This window comes from Patagioenas fasciata, chromosome 1, assembly GCF_037038585.1.
Source record: "Patagioenas fasciata isolate bPatFas1 chromosome 1, bPatFas1.hap1, whole genome shotgun sequence".
Taxonomy (NCBI): Eukaryota; Metazoa; Chordata; class Aves; order Columbiformes; family Columbidae; genus Patagioenas; species Patagioenas fasciata.
In genome coordinates this window covers 182,301,495-182,320,517 of record NC_092520.1, presented here as the reverse complement: position 1 = coordinate 182,320,517, position 19,023 = coordinate 182,301,495, and the positions used below count along the sequence as shown (strand labels likewise).

The 19,023-nt window shown below is 42.1% G+C and overlaps 1 protein-coding gene across 1 annotated transcript in view; it reads right to left on the bottom strand.

Annotated features, from left to right (window-relative positions):
• The window catches only part of SLC38A1 (solute carrier family 38 member 1), a 34,575-nt gene that overhangs the window by 2,578 nt on the left and 12,974 nt on the right, over positions 1-19,023 (bottom strand). Inside the window, exons 6-15 of the mRNA XM_071802814.1 lie at positions 16,021-16,091; positions 15,375-15,490; positions 10,474-10,547; positions 8,723-8,815; positions 8,332-8,413; positions 7,378-7,460; positions 6,426-6,484; positions 6,171-6,296; positions 3,891-3,970; positions 2,619-2,719 (exon numbers count right to left, since the gene is read on the bottom strand). Of these exons, the coding sequence (XP_071658915.1) occupies positions 2,619-2,719; positions 3,891-3,970; positions 6,171-6,296; positions 6,426-6,484; positions 7,378-7,460; positions 8,332-8,413; positions 8,723-8,815; positions 10,474-10,547; positions 15,375-15,490; positions 16,021-16,091 (885 nt within the window). The remainder of the gene's footprint in view (positions 1-2,618; positions 2,720-3,890; positions 3,971-6,170; positions 6,297-6,425; positions 6,485-7,377; positions 7,461-8,331; positions 8,414-8,722; positions 8,816-10,473; positions 10,548-15,374; positions 15,491-16,020; positions 16,092-19,023) is intronic.

Below are 19,023 nucleotides of genomic sequence, written 5' to 3'. Positions count from 1 at the left end.
TCCCCTGGTAGCTCCTCCCAGGGCTGCCCTGATTTTTTCCCCGGAGCCTGTCACCCCCCTGCCCCAGCAGTGCCCACAGCTCAGCCCCATGCCGGCTGCTGGCCCCAACACAAATCATGGGGGGTGCCTGATAGGGAGACACCGGAGATATTTTAATATGACCTCCTGCAAAAAAGTCTCCTTAAAGCCGTGATAAATAGTGCAGAGTGGGTCTGCGTGTGCTAACCAGCAGGAAAACCAAGTTGCTGATAGACCTGTGTGTTTGCTTTGTAACTTTTACATATTTAGGAGCAATAACCTAAGGGGGTGGCTGTTAAACACACCACAAAAACATACTAAGATTGTTTTTAGGCTCATGTTTTGTTTCTGCTGCTAATCTTAGAATGCTGATGGTAAAATATAACAGCTCTTAAGCTTAAATCCTTAAGGGGAACTCAGCGGCCACATTTAATTTAAAATCTTTGGCACTTGGTAAAACCTCATGTATCCCTGGAAGCAGAGGCCTCTGTCCTGTGACGAAATGCCTGCACTCTCCCCCACCAGGATGCCCTTCTGGGGAGAGACCACGAATTGACACCACCTACGCAGTGCTCAAATCCCCACCAGGAGGAAGAAAACGCTCTCCCACCTCCCTGCGGATTAGGAGTGGGGTTTTCAAGCTGGGCACATGCAGAGCTTCTGCGACACAGAGCTTACTCTGCTCCTGCAAGCACAGACTGCACCTTCTGAACCGCTCACAGGCTGCAGCCAGGTAGGAAGTGAAGGGCAAGGCTTACAGTTGAAGGTCTGTTTTGCTTTCAGCTAGATACACCACAGAGCCCAACCACAGTGTGACCTTTTAGGGGAAGAAAAACACCTCTTTTCTGTAACTCTGCAATGTAAATATAGTCATCACCGCAATACTTTTGAGAATAAAGCAAACAGACAAGGACTGTTGGTGTAAAGAAGAAATGGCCACGATAAAAATGGTGTTCCTACCCAGGTAAGGGTAGAGAAGAGGGTTAGAAAAATGTAAGTGAACATATGAAAGGTAAGGTCTTGTCAGTCTCAAAGGGAAAAAGGGTCAAAGTGGAGGAATTATATATTCCCTCGGTGGTTTTTTTGCTGCCTCTCATGACACCGATCCTTGCAGAAGCCCCAGCAGAGCCGCACACCTTCCAGCCACAGGCTCTTGCCATTGGGAGCAGGGACGCCTGACATAGGGAGAGACATGTGAGACACCCCAGGGACTGGTTCCCCCTCAGGAGGGCCAGAAGGACACAGCCCCTACTTCCTCCATGGACTCAGACCCTTGTCCTTGAGGGGCATGGGAGATTCCCAGAGAGGAGCTCCATGGATCTGCCTCCTCACACCCCTGGGGCAATCACATCAGAATCTCCTCCCTGCCAAAGCAAAGGGGTCTGTGCTGATTTACACCCACTTGCTCCCTGGGGCTGCTAATTTGATGCACTTCTATGAAAATGTGTTAGATGGGAGCAGCTGGATGAGAGTGGCTGCTGCTGTTGTTACTTGCAGCATATTTGCGGTTTTATTGGGAAAATTAGAACAGATGACCTCAAGTTACTTCGATGCATGCAGACTCAATGCCTCATAATCAGAATGAGAGCCTGAGGAAACAAATACAAGATAGGTACATCTTTGGAAAAAAAAGTTCTGCATTTCATATTTACTTATTTTCTTTCTCTTGCAATACATGGCTCACAGGGAATGGTATAATGGATGAGGAGATTGTAACAAAAATGATTCTATGACTCTATAAAAAGTTCACTTCGAACAGAGTGGAAAAAAGTTATGACCTTTTGGTGACTCTGGGGTAAAAGGCAAACATCAGTTTTGTCATCTGTCTTGTAATCCCTTAATGGTCCATGGGAAAAGACACTACTTTACAACTTTTCCATTATACTGGAGCATGGGAGTAGCTTGCTGGGCAACATTTATATTTATCCTACTTAATAATCGTGCCTTTAGGGCATGCATGTTTTATCCTTTAGTGATACAATATAATCTGTTTGTTTCTTTAAGGGAAAGGATATGCATGGAAAGAGACGGGGCAAATCTCAAACTCTGAAATAACCATCCTTTAGCAGATGACCGGGGACAACACCCAAAGCTTCCCCACCTTCACTGCCAGTTTATTTAACCAAGACCAGTAAGGCTCAGATCTAGAGACACAGGGAGAACATTTGGTCTTTCGTTTCTATGTCAGTAAGAAAATGAAGAAGCTGTGATGGCTGATTCGATACTCATTTCTTAGGACCTGCTCTCAAATCTGTCTCATTTTATGAAGATATGCATGCTTCAGTCATTACCAATGTATACAGCATTCAGGTGAGGATCTTGGAACGAAAATCTTAGTGGGGCCCAGCTAATCCCCAAATCTCTTAGACAATTCTCTCCCTCATATTTTGAATGTGCCTTTTGCAACTACTACTTTCACTTGTGCATTTCATCCAGAGGGGAAAAGGAGGAAAGGATTTCTACCTTTATACATAAACTTTAAGAAAAAATACTTGAAAAAGTATTTTAATATAAGTGGATGGTACTTTCCAGCTGGGATACACTATTGATTTCACATGTATTCCCTTTATACTTTGATTAGTAAAGAACTGCATACTTACCGTAGAAAGTCAAATAGCCAAATATGGCAGTCAAAAGGTACATCACAAACATCGAAGAAAATGAGATATTTGCAACCAACTTCATTTTTTTCTCTGAACGGCTGGAGAAAGAAGGAAAAAAGAACATGAAAATGATTGGGCTGGATTTTTCAATAGCTGTTAAAAATGTATTAAGCATTTGCATAAGCATTGTAATTCTGAGGAGACTCATGAATGCATTTTCATTTAAAACAAGAGTTCATTTATAGCTGCATAAGGAAGAGAAGGACTGGAGAAACAGACCCTACTTGGGGCTTAAGTCAAGAAATGCTGGATCTGCCCTGTGGCTCTGCTCCTTGGCTGTACCTGCCTAAAGAGAGTGAAGGGTGAAGCCAAGTGATGAGAGGTGCCCCTTAAACACTTCAGTAATGAAGTTAAAAGGCCAAAATAAAGGAAGAGTAAAATTATACACTGGAAAACAGAAACAAAAACAACATTCTGGATGTTTGCAAAGAAATATTTGTGTCCCCATGGGTAGAAAATAATTAGTGTATGAGTGAGTGTATGCAGACCACTGTGGACCTATAAAATAGGTTAAGTGTAAACATTAAATTTTTAGATATTTTTTCTGAAATATTCACACTCTGGTACCCAAAGTTAGACTTTTAAAACCCCTCAAAAATGCCTTAAATAGGCACCTGGGAAACTGCTGGAGTGCCTTGAAACTCCAAGCACCCAGTAAATGTCTGGGACCTGAGTGCACCCATGGGTTTGACTGACCCCCTGGCTCCCCACACAGCCCAAGACCCCCTTGCAGCCCCCCAGGACCACCAGCGATGCTGCAGCAAGTCTGGTCTCCAGCTCCCCACAGTCCTGCCCAGCCAGAGGTGGCAGCAAAACAGCTGGACCAGCAAAAGTCTTCTAAATACTTTTTTTTTTTTTTCTGGGTACTGCAATAGATGTTTAGTTGCACTGGAACAAACAGCGTTAGCTGAACACACACCTCTCTCCTGTGCCAAATAATGACCAGCGCCAAGTTGGGTCTCCCCAGACTGCCGTGTACTTCCAGAGAAAACTCCCCAAGTATTGCATGATGCTCAACCTCCCCCACCCCAGCAGCACGCTTGGGAGGCCAGATTTCCCAGCCAACAGCCACGCTCCTTGGCTTGTTGGGTGTTATTAAAGTACATCTCCTCCAAATGGCACGAGTGACTCATAGCACCTCTGCGCTAACATTTTCCATGCAAAGCAGTTCAAAACAATTAACTGGAAAAAAAATAGAGAGAGACTTACTCTTTAAGTTCGCTGTAAATTGGGAGGACTGATGGGTGGCACACAAATGCAAATGCGATGGTGGGCAAAGCGTACACGGTCTGTTTGGAGAGAATTTCAGAAAAGAAATTAAGAAGTATTTCCCCCAGTGGTGTGAAGAAATGATCCGTGTTCAACTACCCCAGCTCCCAACTCTCTGGGCTTCTCAATCAAATGTTGAGAGCCTTCATAGAAGACAGACGACCTGTCAGTTAGCACGTATTTAATGAAATATGGAGAGCAGCGCTCTTTCTAAGGGAGGACAAAGTTTTCCCATTGGCCATGTGAGCACCGTCCTGACTCTGCTGGCAGAGCGCAGCACTGGACACCACACGGCTGCTGCTTTGCTGCCTGGGATGGGTTTCCCTGCCCAGCTACTGCCACCGTCACTAGCACATTGTCAGGTGTGAAAGGACATATGGTAGGTCACCGCTATGCTACCCTGCCTTGGCATGGAGAGAGGTGTGCACCTGTGGTGCTAAGGCTGAAGTCGTGAAGAGGAAGCCCATATCCAGACTGTAAGAAAAGAGAAGAGGAATGCAGAACTTATAAATAAATAGATATTTCAAGGTACCAGACTGAGTCCCTTCATTTCCCAGGCCAACAAAAGGGCTAGGAGTGCCGTGGATGGGGCATGCTTTTCCTTGGGGAGAGACTGTTATGTCACCAAGAAGAGCAGAAGGTCTCTGTGGGGGACATTGCCTCATTCTCCACCAAAACCTGAGCAGGCTTCAGTCCTCAGCCAAACTTTACAGATGATCTCAACACCCGAGTGCTTCCATTCTCCCCAGGGAACACGTAGGAGCAGAGATCACACAAAAAACAGGTCCTCCTGCAACGATGAGATGAGTCCATCCCTACATGCGGCTCTCCTCAGCCCTCTGAGAACTGCTTGCGCTGGCCATGGATGTCCCCTTCCCACAGCAACCATCCTGGGGTATGGCCCAGGTCTGACAGATTCAGTAAGCGCACTGGTTGCTCTCCAGCGGTCCTTCCTCACCCAGGCCTGTGCCACCTCCTCTTCCTCACTCACAGCACACTACTGTTGTGGAGTCTCCATCCGTGGAGATACTCAAAAGTTGCCTGTACGTGGTGCTGGGCAACCGGCTCTAGGCAGCCGTGGTTTTGCAGGGAGTTGGACCAGATGAGCTCCAGAGCTCCCTGCAAGCGTCTGCTATCCTCTCATTCTGTGAAACTGCCTCTCCTCTCACACACCAAAGTTGCTAAACTGATTGGCAAACTGTTGCCCCCAAGGGCAAATCTCTAGAGTTCAGCTCCAGGATGCCTAGTTCAGATGGAATAATTTTTCTGATGTACCTCCATGGACTCTGAGGCAAATGCTAACAGTTACTACAGGAGAGGACAACTGCCCTCCAACACTATCTAAAATACACCTCCGCCTAAGCTGCTATCGCACACCAAGTTAACTAACTCTTGGTCTGTCACACCAGATCTGGCCTGATAGATACCCCAAAATAAAGAGAAGTGCTTGGATTGGCTTCTTCAACTGAAGCTGGTAGGATAAATCTTAAAGAAAATAACTTTTGCATGTATATGCTATACATGTGCATTCCCTATGAATGTGACACCTGAGGACCCTGCTCTGCTGGGTAAGGTGCAGTTTAACCAGCACTGTGTACCAGTACAGCTGACAGGAGAATCCTCCTGCTCCCACAGCTACGACCAGTTGCTCTTTCACATTCTCTTGGCACAACTTTTCCTGCAGCTGTGTGGTGATGAAGGAAAGCATCCAGCTGAAAGGCAATCCAATTTTTGCTGGATTAGCTTTCAGCTCTATCCTTTTCCCAATCCAGTTCACCGTATGGCTACAGAAAACATGTACCCTGCCACAAAGAAGTGGTTTGTGTGCAGGAGGACAGAGGGATTACTTCTGGGCTTTGGATGCAGGAACAGCTTACTCAGCCTTTGCTGAACTACAGCCTAAAGAGTGCAGTTGCAGCACGGATAGTAAGGAGCAGTGGAAAGGAAAACTCTTCCAAAGAAAGCGTTTGTTGTCTGGTGGTAGCTTGGGCTCACAGCCTCAGGACATCTGCTACCAGTGCAGAGCAAGACTGCAAGGAGGTGCATTCAACACAGCATCTCTGTAAGACTGGGCAAGGAGATCCATTGCGCCTTCATCACTGGAGCATGAGTGGAAGCATGGAGAATCAGCCCCTACGTGGTGCTGATCGGATTAAGAACACAGGGTGTAGGTGCATATATTATGTGAATTAAAAATAAGTATTATAAAAAGAAACATACCTTGGAATTAAAGACAATATACTTCGGCTTACACATATCTTCATGTGCTGAGCTATTTGATAGGACAGTTGATGTTGCATTTAGCTCCAATCCGCCACAGGGAATTTGAAACTTCTTGTAAATAACCTAGAACGAGAGCCAAAGACAGATAGTTACTAAAAATAATAATAAAAAGCAAATTAAAAATCAAAACATCAGTGAAACTGTGAATTGCCTACCAAGTAACTCTAATCCAACAAAGAAAGCTGAACTTACTGCTATCAGGAAGAACACCATGCAGGTCAATGAAAATCCACTGGTATAGCCAAGATACCCTGAAATACATTAAAAGGAAACCTCATTAAAAGTATTTTATTAGCTATATTTTGGTTTCTACTTATTTTTGTTGTTTCATGAAAAGTGTAAATGTATTATGCTTTTAATATGTATCATGGTTTTCAAGGCAGGACAAAAGTGTGTTCTGTTGGTGTGAGAGTCTCCCATGTCACAAACCTCCCCGCTTTCAAACAGATCTGAGCTTTGCTCTGACTAATTTGACTTCCTGAGGCTCATCTTTATGGCTTTTGTAAGGGGATGTGATAATTGAAACAAACCTGAAAAAGTGCAGTTGTGATCAGAGCATGACCCAGATTCCCTGACATGAGCCACATCAGCTGAGTATGGGTTATTTTCTCAAAAGGAAGATCCCAACAGGACTTCAGTGCCAAAATTTACTACATTGTTTTAAAAAAATATGTTATGTACCTACTGGCATCTTAGTGCACTCACACACATTTGAAAATAGAGTGGTCTAAACATTTTACTTCAAAGTCCAATAACTCTAGTTAACATCACCACTAAAAATTTTGATGCTTATAGAAAAATAAGTTATTTTTTTGTAATCTCACAATTTATCAACTTATTTTTACAGGTTACACATAAAATAGAATTGCCTTATGAAATGAAGACCCTCATAACTACATTTTTTTAAAGCAATTTCCACAATTGTATGGATGAAGCTGGTTTACACTGAGTTCAACAGCTGTGACAGTTTAGGCCTACTTATTCCAAGATGCTTGAAACACAGCTTATTCCTAGGCCAGGGAGACTTCTTGGATTACAACAAGAGAACCTTTTTTTTAATTATGGTTGAGTTGCCAGTGTGGCTGTCAGTGGCGTGATGTCTGGGCTCCTTTACTTTATTCCCACAACGGCATTTGCATCTTACCTAAGTTCTTAAGGAGACATAAAGGGAGGATTATACCACACGTCACTATGACAACAAGAAACCGCCCATCCACGTACCATGCCCTGTGTAAAAAATTAAAACAAAACAAACAACACAATGAGCACACATTAAACCCTCCTTGGTTTTCCTCACACTCAGTCATCCTCTGATTGCTGCAGTTGCAGAATGGTCTTTGGTCTCCTTACCCTAGAAGCTCCTACAAAAGGAGAGATGGAGGCCAGATCTGAACTTTGTAGAATCATTAAGTATCCAGCCCTTAAAACACAGCTCTGTTCTGACTCAGATATGGCAGATTTTCATAGTTAATAGGTAAAATATCACCCTACTACTGAGATCAGTGAGTGGAACTGAGACGAATGGGATCTCTAGCTTTTTCTCATGCACAGCATATAACCCAATGCAAAGGATGTTTACCACTATAAGGAAACACCACCTCTCTAATCAAGAAGCTGGTAAATGTAAAGTAGTGATAAGTGGCAGAAATCCAAGTATAATAGTCTGCTGTTGTCATATGCTACTATTGAAGAATTTCATACTATGGACAGTGCTTCAAGGACAAAATCCTGTAAGATGCTTAGAATGCAGGGAAAAACGTTATATCTTAAACTTGCATTGTTCCAAATACCTTCAAGTGTTGTCTAACATTGTAAAAGATTGGATCTTCCTATGATAAGAGGTTTGTATAAATCACAATTCTGCATGAAAATCTGGTGTGCAAAGACAGTAACTACTGATGACTTAACCTTTCATTTCCTATGCTTACTCTTTTCCATCCCAAAGTTGTCTTTTAACCCTCTGAGATATTCCTGTGAAAATCTACTTTGACAAACCTAAAGAATGTCCAATATTTAAGACCTTTTATAAACATATGCTTAAGCTTATCTACACAACATTGAATTCTATAATCTAATCACCAAAATGAATTCAACTTACGTAAAAGTTTCTTCTTTTCCCATTAGAAACTTTAAGGCAGAAGGCAGTTCATTTTTGACTATGAAGAGATAGCTCAATATTGCTGGAAGAAGAAAGTCAGTTTAGAAAATGGGTGAGATATTTTGTGGAATAAGTACAGAGAAACATCGTGAACCTTTTCCCACATCAGCCTCTGACGATAGAAGACCTCGAACTATAATTGACTGTAAACTACTGATCATTCAGTAATACAATATTTTTAAAGGGCTACAAGCAAACTGTTAGTCACAGCTATATTGAGGAGCATGAAGATCCCAAGACACCACTGAAGGAGGAACCTGACTGAGTGGTAGCCGTAACATTATTAAGATGTTCCTGGGTTTTGTTTTTCAGTACCCTTAATCTCTTTTACCTCCAATGTACAGGAGAGATGAAGATGCAAAGACAATCGCTCTCCCTGGGGCACCAAAGAGCTGCTCACCTATCTTCTCATACACCATGGTGCCTATAAAAAAATAAAAAAGAGAGATGTAACAAATATACCAGCGAAAGCTGTTGAGTTGAAACACTTATGATTCCTTTTTAGCTACACACCCACCTGTGCAGCTGTATCTGCCTTTTGCAAGTAAATAGAGAGCTCTCTTGTAACTGCTAGGGCTGAAAGTTGTGTAGGAATGTTTTCTTGACGTCTATAAATGTTATCATTGGCTACCAGTCACTTTTGAAATAGAAGCTCTTAATGAGCCTATTACACACCTTTAATGAGGCTGTCTGTATGCCTAGTGTCATATTAAATTCTGGTAATCCCATCCTGGCATATTAGGTTTGCGCCCACAATGAGAGTGACATAGGAAGCCTCTTCTCCAGATAAAACTCAACACAGGAGGATACACCCATCAGTGCTGGCAGCCTGGCCACAGCCGACACAGTACCCCAATTCTGCAGTTTCGCCTGCTTTGACTAAACGACCTAAATGAGAGCAGCCACTGGTTTACAGGATGATTTACAATTTCTAAGGAAGAAGCCTTAACTTGTGAATTCTCAATGTGGTTTGTTTTTTGTAAAAGCAGTGAAAGGTGTAAATTATAATTATAACTTCTTTTAAAACATCAGTCAAGCTTGAGAAACTTCTCTATTAATTGGTTTGTGTTTCTATTATATGTGTTTCTTTTTTTTCCTTGGCTGTGATTTAGGCTGAGAAAAAGACTGGACATTGTGAAGATGGTGAGATACATGAGAACTAAAACAGAAATATTGCGGATGTTACACTCTACATATGACTTCAAAAAATGTATTCCATTGTTTGGTTTTCTCTACAATTTATTATAGCTGACATCTCTGTTTTGAAGTTTTTATAAATAATGAGTTTGATCTTAAAAAGTACCAGCAGCTCAGTAACCAGGGCTTAAATTTTATGAACTAACAGGGCACAAATGTGTCCACAATTAGGCATACATACCTAATTTAAATAGGCTGTTGCTGCTATTATACATGCTAAAACAGTAATTCAGCTGTGTCTAAATTAGATATTAAAATATTACAGTGTTCTTGTGCACAAATAATTTTAAAATCTGGCTTCAGAGACTGCTACTCAAGGAAAGAGATGCTTGGACTTCAGAGTACAGGGACATTTGACACTGCAGGTAACTTCCAATTTCTGGTTTTGTGATATATTTTGCTTACAGATACACTTCCCTCAGTCAAGAAACTGTTATGTTTTATTTTCTTCTAGGAAAACTCCTGCTACACCACAAAGGCTATCAGGAATTTCACACTAACCATTAAGGACAAACTATATTTCCAGGTAGGCTTCAGCATAGGTAAAAATTCATTATATTTCACTTGCAATTGGTTTTGTAATGCAAAGAAACTATATGACCTGTTACTTCTACCTCACTGAGGACAACATTTCACAGTAGCAGAATTCACTCTTTGTCATTAAGTTTTTCTCTTTATAATGATAGTTAGATGCTCTTCTCCGTTGCTATGACATAAATTCTTGTTAATTCTAGGCTTTTGGTCCAAAATGTGTTAGGCCTTTCTATTTTGTCAGCAAAGTGATAGAAACTCAGTCTTACACAAAGCAGTTGGCCTTATTTGAGCACTTTTCACCTCTTATTCTTTACAATTCTATTGAAATGGTACAATAACATCTTAAATTACCTGTTTCCTTTGAACACACCAACATGAGATGTATTGAATAAATAGACAGCACCATCACTGCAATTAAAAGCACCCTACAAAAGAATGGAAAACAGAGTTTACTGTAAGAGCTGAGCTCTGACGTTGAAATATTTCGCATCAGGTCATATTCCCACTGCCTCTGAGATAAATTTGTACTCTTCTGACAATGCATAAAGCCCTAAACCCACATGTGATTCACATGCTTTTTGCAGTTCCACCAAACCACGGTGGAGAGAGAAAGCCCTGCATGCACAGAGATTCAGCCAAGTCAAACTTGGTAGAGCTGGAGAACACAGCCTGTTAGTGAGTGACAACCCCTCAAATTAAATGAAGCAAGAATCAAGATGTCTTTTCAGGTAGGAATTAAGATTTGATCAGAGCAGGGATGAGCAAGGCATATCCCTCACCACCTACTCTAAAGCTTTTTTTCTGCAAGCAGAGTAAAAATTTCAAAGGGAATCCCTCTATTTCAAGACTTCCGTACCAAATGGAAGCATCTTTTCCCTGGACATCTTTCATATGCTACCAAAGTGGTGCCCAAATGGCTTTTTATGTGTGTCCCACTGCCCCAGGATGGGGAAGAGGAGGGAAATTAAGGCTCAACTGGCTTCCCTTGGGAATAAAGGCAGAAATAAAAATCTTATGCTTTGTCCAGTTGGGGATTGGTGTCACTGATGTCACTCCTGGTCTGCTGTGATCCATACATAATTTGACTTCATGCAGAAGAATTGCAGGAAGTAATGACCAAACTGTTTGCGTAGGGAACTTGCTGGCACAAATGATAATTAGTCAGTGCCGGGGGCTAAGTGCATAAAAACACATTTGCTCCTTGCTCTATGTCTTTAAGCCCAGCACCATGTGTGCCTTCCCCTCCAACACTCCGACAGACAAAGACCTGATGATGTTTTCATGATGTGTGTGAAGAGCATTCAGACAATCTGTTGGCAATTCCTCTCTTTATTATGACAACTACCCTCAGGACACTGAGAAAAACAAGCCTAAAATTTAACACAAAACCAGCTGCTGCCATAGATAGGCAGCAACACATCTTTTTCATAGGCATACATAGAAAGAAAAGGATGAGAAGCCTCCCCCTCCCACTTTTTTTATTATTTTAGACTAAAAATACTTAAGCGCCAAATAATGACCCACAAGTTTCTCGGGGCCAGAGAAGCAGGGAGAAACATAAAGAGGTGATGGGAGAGACTGCTTTTTTGCCAACAAAGTATGATGTCTGACAATAACAACACACTCTTTGTACAGCTCAGAGGGTGTTTCTCCTCGAGGAGTTAGAGAAGGGAAGGGAGACTATACAGGCTGAGGTCACTCTGCTCCATTTTTTACCGATGTGCTAAGCCCCGTTCCTGCCCGTGTTCCCTGCAGAGCCCCCACACCCCTGCCTGCCGGGACACATGGTGCTCAAAGCCCCCTGTGCTTGGCTGCTGGACTCACTCACCCCCACCCCAAATGGCTCTGGCTCCCCATGCCAACATCAATTCTATTTTAATATTAAAAGCTCCCGTTTTTCAGGCACTGAGCTCATGGAGTCTTTGCAGCAGTAAAAATAACACTCCCAAGCAGCCAGGTATTTAGCTGATCTGTTGTCCTTAGCTCCCCATAGAGTTCTCACAGAGACACTTGGCATTTTCATTAGCGCTGTATGAAAAACTTATTTGTGTTAGGACTGTGGTATGGATGGGGATATTTACGCCAGAACCACCCCTTGGACAGGAGTGAAAATGTCCATGCCACGCGGTCTGCACAAATTCAAAACAGAAGCAGGCGAGCTTGCACTGCAGTCCCAAAAGCACTCCCCCTACTTTTTATTTTGACTGTTCTTAAAGAAGTGCTGGCAGCTATGCGAGCAAACGGCAGCACCTGCCCCCAACCAATTCAGAATAAACAGTTTAAGGCAGGGGACTGATACAGCACTGGGAAGAACAAACTGTTCCTGCCATGCCACTGTTTGCTCCCAGCTGCCACATTACTAGGTCAACTGAAACATGTGCTGTCCCCAGCCCTCTGTGGAGTCCCAGGTTTGGGTGAGACTCGTGCAGTCACCTGCCTTATTGCACAAACAGCTCTGAACCCTCATCAGGTATTGGGTGCAGAAAAATGTGGCCGAGCGTGGGGTTTGCCACCATATGTCCTCCCAGAGGGCCACTCTGCCCTAAACCTCTGGAGTTCAGCTGTGTCTTCATGTTTGCTTCTAGCCAACCCTAGCAGGAACAGCTGCACGCAAGCAGTGTGATACTTCAGTTGTACTACACCTCATCTAACAAGGCCCTGTGTCTCAGCAGGGTTCTTCTTACCATGTGCAGTGATGGGCTAAATGCAGGCTGAAGGCACCTTGAGCTTGGCTGGCACCTTGAACTTGGCTGGCCACTATGTCTCTGCAATGTGATCCATCCCTCTGGTCCTGGGTTTCCAGGATGAAACTGCAGGCAGCGAAAAGTGCTCCTGCTACTCTGAGGTAACCTGCCCCATCTCTGACTTCCGAATCCTTTTGTGTCATCTTTCTGCAACAAGGTTTTCTCTCCTTTTACATGCAGGAAAGAACGCTCTTCTTTGGTCTGGGCTGTAGTTATCAACCATACTGCGATTAAGTTCCTCTGAGTGCCTACCTCTGTTATTTTGCCTAGGATGCATGGTACTTTGCCATGGCACTAACTTATGCAAGTAAGATGTAGGAGTATATACTCATTGCCATGTTTATTTTGCGTGTATTACACCAAGAATTTGGATCTGAACGGATCCAGGTGTGTATGGTGGTGTCCACTTCACACTGCAGCTGTGTAGAAGTTGTGAGAGTGGAAATCAGGCTAAGTCTGCTCTGTTAGCATTGAAAATGCTCCTTTAATTTTTCTGTCTCTGGTTTCTACTTTTCAGGGCTGGTGCATGCCAATACTGGATAAAGCAACCTAGAAACTTTCCAGAACTGTGCTACTCAAGAACAACGAATTTAAGTGCTTTCTCATGTGCAAAAAGCAGTGAAAGTATTGCTAGAACTCTACCTTTAATTACTTGTAAAGCAGAGACAGTTTTAAGATCTACCTGTGATAATGAAAGCAGAACTACACATTTATGGGAAAAATGCACTGAATGAGATTGTGAGAAAAAAAATCTAACACCAATGGACTAGGTTTAACTCTGAGATTACTGCGTGATAAAAGAACATTTAAAGCAGTTCAACTTTCAAGCCTGATTACAGACACCACATTAGGATCCTGTATCTCCAGGCTTCAAAGGGGAAAGCTCTGCTGGCCTGGTCAGTGAGGTCCTGCTGGCTTCCTTGCCCTTGATCTCAGCTGGCTGGTCTAGCTCCAGGCCAACAGATCTAAAGTCATTATAAAGCCAACAAATACAATTATCCACTTTTAAATACACACAGTTAATTCTGTAGAGAATAATGCTGTTATTTACTGTATAAAATCTCTTCATTCAGGTTGGGCAGTTTTTCATGCAATGTGGTGGTACAGATCTACACATTCACTACTCGGGCCAAGACGAGCCCAGTCACCGTCACATGTTGTTAGAAGTTTCTCTGATGCTCACAGCACTGCTCTGGTCTATTTCACTTAAAAGAAACTGCCTTTTTACATCCTTTAGAGCAAATACATTTCACATAATTGATGAAAAACTGCTGAAAGAATAGGAAGAGGATGAACTTATAGAAAATGAAAGCAGTAAGGAGAAATTGAGAGTGCTCCTTGGCTGAGACATTATTATCCAGCAAAGTAACGAGGTCAAAGAGAGGTATCATATACAGGTACTGGGGAAAAAAATAAAACAGCAAAAATAAAATAAACTCGGTCTCTCTCTACAAGAAAGACCTAAATTAGAGTCCAGATACTTTATAGCCTTGGATTATTCCTAGATTTTACCCAGCCATGGCAAATTGTAAGCTAGCAGCATGGATGTAGCTATCCTGGCACAAATCCACTGTACAGATGGCTATATGTGCCACTTGGGCCATCCACACTGCGACATACAGGACTGATATTATATATTTCCCAAAAACCTAAGAAATAACAAAAGTTTTAGATTTTTAGATTTGACATTCAATAAATTGCACCTCTTTAGAGTAGTCTGTAAACTCAATAACCATGTTGAACAGTTCTCAAAGATTGTAAATTATTGTATTTCTTCCCTCAATGAACATTTATCTGAAATCTGCACACAATTCCCAATGGATTTCTTAACAATCACTTTTCATAATGAAACATCTCATACTGCAATCCAGAATAACACAGAATAACACTGTGTCTTACTCATTCACTGGCACAGTTTCATTTTTAAACTATAAAATTCTCCTTTACAAAATGCCTCTTTTTTTCCTGGAGTTAAGTACCTTCCTCGACTCTTTTTGTTTATACTAAAATCTTGGCTATATTTATGTTGGCTCTCAAGGACTCTCACATAAGAAAGTGAAGAAACTGTAGGAGTGAGATGAAAATATTATATGTAACATATAAAGGAATATAAATTTCTATTTCTTGGTTAAAAAAGTAGTTATTGCACCATGCTTTGATGAAAGCTCTAGATCCTGTGACACAAGTAAAAACTATGCACTATCCCACTGCAACTATTACTACTGAATATTTCTGATGTATATGTAACTTGTGGACCATGGGAAAAAACATGGCTAGGTTCAGGTTAGTAGTAAATAAAATGGACTTAATTTGCTCTGGCATTGCAAGTAGTGGCTTTCCCCCCCAAAAAAAAAAAATTGTCCAAAACTTGTATCTAACATTTTCAGGTTTGAATGCTGTACTTGATTACAGATGGACTATAAATCCTTCCGTTTGCTGACAGCACACACATTCTTTAAATGCAGTAAAACTGCATGGGGATCAGCTACTCACCACGCAAATACTTACAGGAAAAGGATAATTCCTGTGTTGGCCAAGGCAAAAGCAAGGCCCAAAATCCCACTCCCCATGATCGCATTGCTGAGGTTGAAAATGGACATTCCCATGGAAGTAGTTCCTGGGATCTGGGGAGGTAAAGACAGATGTGTCAGCAGTATCTTGGAACAGAGCAGGGAAAATGCATCTATGTTTCAAATTCCACATTTTGTGGTATATCAGGTAACTGCTGCTATGGAAACGACTTAATAAAAATTGGGTTGAAAGAGGAAAAACATCACTAAATCCTGTCACAGCTACACTCTGATCCTACAGATTCTGTAAATTGACATAAATGGTATAGGCAATACACAACTCACTACACTTTAAAAGCCAATCTTTCACTATGCCTGTGAAATGTCTTAGGCACATGAGTTATATGATGCCATAAGGAACCACCAGGACTTCCTGCCTAACACAGGCCAGAGGGATTCCCTTGCCTCAATTCATCCAAAATGCTCAGGTTTTCTTTTTTAAAGTGCTGAACACAGGCAGTTTCTACTGGAACCCAGAATTCAGTTACAATTGTGTGTGCCCAGCACACACATGTGTAAAAGCCCTTCGTATGCACAACGTATAGTTCGTTTTGACAGGGAAAAGAACAGCAAGAGAGACTTACGTATTCATCACTCTCTTGTTTCTCCAGCTTGCTGTTTGTGAGACTCCTTCTGCTTTCTTGATTGAAATAAACTTGCTGAAAAAAGAGGATTTATTTCCAATGTTTAGAAAATGCCAACACATTAATTCCACGAGCAGCATGGGATTACAAAATACGCAATGTATAAAAACTGTATGTGAAAAGAGGTCACACTCATAACTACTTAATGAGCCAGATTCTGCTTTGCTGATACCGACATATATTGTGTATTGATAAAGGTAACACTAGCAGAATAAATGTATATATACTGAATGGTCTTTTAGGAGATTAAGTCAAGAAGAAGCACCAGTTTTACATACAGGCAAGTAGTTTATCTGCACAGACACTGAGAGGACATATTTCTCCAGGTGACCTGCAGAGGTCTGTGTGTGACTGGTACCCCCCACTCCTGACTCCTGCCAATGTGGCTAGCATCGCTAGTACCATTTAATGAGGCAAGCAGCCATTCTCTGTGACTAAATGGACCATTCATTCCCTTTCCCTCATTTTCAGGCCCTGGAGGTCCCCTGAACCAAGTAGACAAACCAAAGAGATTTCTTCTTCCTCTCCTTGTCAGCCTCAAGGCTCCTGGGTGCCAGGCTGATTACTCCCTTCCTTGCCAGCCCTGAAGGTCCCAGGCACCTGTTCCCCCAGGTGTTGGTGATGACCCCACTACAGAAGAGGGAAGCCTAACAGCACCCAGAGCACTGTCCATAAAGTCCACCAAAGTCCTAAGAGGGGAACTTGGTTCGAAGCTACTGCTGGACAGTGAGACCCGGGATCCCAAATGGCCAGGGACACCCCCAGCATCTTCTGCTTCCTCCCAGGACTGAGGGAGAGACTCGTCTTCTTTTATATGATTCTTGACTCTAGATTATGGTTGTTATATTTATACAGCAAATCATATATTAACATTTGACCCAATCTGTGGAGGGTCCAAGTGATAAGAAATTATGAATTAAGTTGTATTATAAATTCTGTATTATGCTACTTGTAGATTGTACATTGATTCTGCTTGTAGAAATCCTATGCCATTCTAATAATAAATACTGTGCTATAATAATCATAATATTTATATTGCATCAGCCATCAGATGTGTTACATACCTTACCAGGTGCTGTCACCAAGTGCCAGAGGCCCTTTTCGCTGTGGCTAAATTAAATTCTTAAATTGAAACAGAGAAACAACAGGCTGAACACAGAGGGCAGCACCACTGGTCCTTTACCACAGCTGGAAGTTTCTGCTGTCCGAGGATGTTCTCCTTCAGCCTGTGGCTCAAGACTGACTGTGCTTGTTTGAGTACATCCAGCGGTATCCAGGCTGCTAACGGAGCTGTGAGGTCATAAAGGCAAAGCTCTGTCAAAATTCCGTACTACCCCAGTTGTGGCATGATTACTGGTGACACGTGCTGGTACAACCTCTAAGCCTGTGCCAAAATCATGTAGTTGTAATGCTGCTGATTTGGCTTCCACAGCTGACACACTAGGCCCTGTGTCTTTAACACTGTGGATATTACATCTACATTTTGAGTTTATCCCTTAAATCTGGGCATAGCTGGCAAAATGTATGTAGTGTTTTTGCTGGTTTTGTTGTAGCTTTGACTCCTACCCGTTGGTGTGCTTTGGCTTCCTTTATATAAATAAAAATCAACTATGGGTTTCTCCTGTGTTTTGTTTTTTTTTTTTTTTTTTTTAAATTATTTGTTTGTTTTGTTTTTGTTTTTGTTTTTTAACTACTAACTTCAGCATTTGCTGCAAAATATAGACACTGTGCCAGGTTTACCAGCTCTAACACAGTGGGAATAGATGGCTGAGCCTCCCCCACTGTTTTAAGAAGTGCAAAGCAACCACTTCTAAGACTGATCCAAAATTAGCTTTCCAAAGCTCACCATATAGGTATTTCATCCTCGTGGAATAAAATCTCAACCTGATTCAGAGCATGTGCTTTTTTTTCTCTTCTCCATGTCTGTTCAAAGCCCATCTCTTGAACGTAGGCAGCAGAGTGTGAACAGTTTGAAAAAGACATTCCAGCTCTCTCGAAACACCCCACAGGGAATTTGTACAGGCAGTAGTACACAGAAGAGTTTTGTCTCTTTTAGATTTGTAAGTGCTGCTGGGAATGTCTGTGGGCTTTGCTTTCTTCTGTCATTTATAGAGATCATGTGTCATTTTAGATTTTGTCAGAGTTATGATAGAAGTAACTAGTCTGCTCCCCCTACTTCTCATCCTTCTACAGCCAGTTCCCCTTAATAATTACAAATATAACAAATTTGTAGATAGCATTATTATTACCACATGGTATTAAAGTTTACTGAAAATCATTGTTAAAGAACTAACACATGATAACGACAACAACACTTGAATAATACGGCTTGAATATAAAGTGACTGTGGGACTTCTAATTAGGATACTTTTGACAGAGTAAACAGCTTCTGCAGAAACTGATATCTTCTGTGAGCTCTAAACACATTATTTCCTTCTGGATGGGACTTAAAAATAACACGTCTGATTTGATAAATTGACCCAAAATACTTTTGAATTAGTCCTATGCGCTTGTTGTCCAGTATCTCATCTATTAAGCTGGACTCCTCATTTACCCCACATTTGCCATATCACACTGCACATTTTTCTCCTTATATGCTAAGTGATGTGTTCAGGAGGGCAAAGTCAGACATGGGAATGTGGCCACGGGGCTCCTGAATCACACCTTCTATGAGATGCAGAGCATTGCGGCCAGATTTTTTTACGGGGAACTTCCCAGCACCCACCTCCCAGCGCCAGGATGACTTGCCTAGAAATCTCAGCAGTGATGCAGAGGTTGGGGCTGTAGGGTCTGCCTGATCCAGAGACTGTGCTGCATTTGCTGTTGCAGGCGACTTAACCGACAAGTCCAGAGGAGGAGATTGCCTCGGGACCACTCTCGGTAGGTGGTACAGACTTAGCATATGACAGCCTAAGTTTTCTGTGAATGGAATGTATTCCTGAA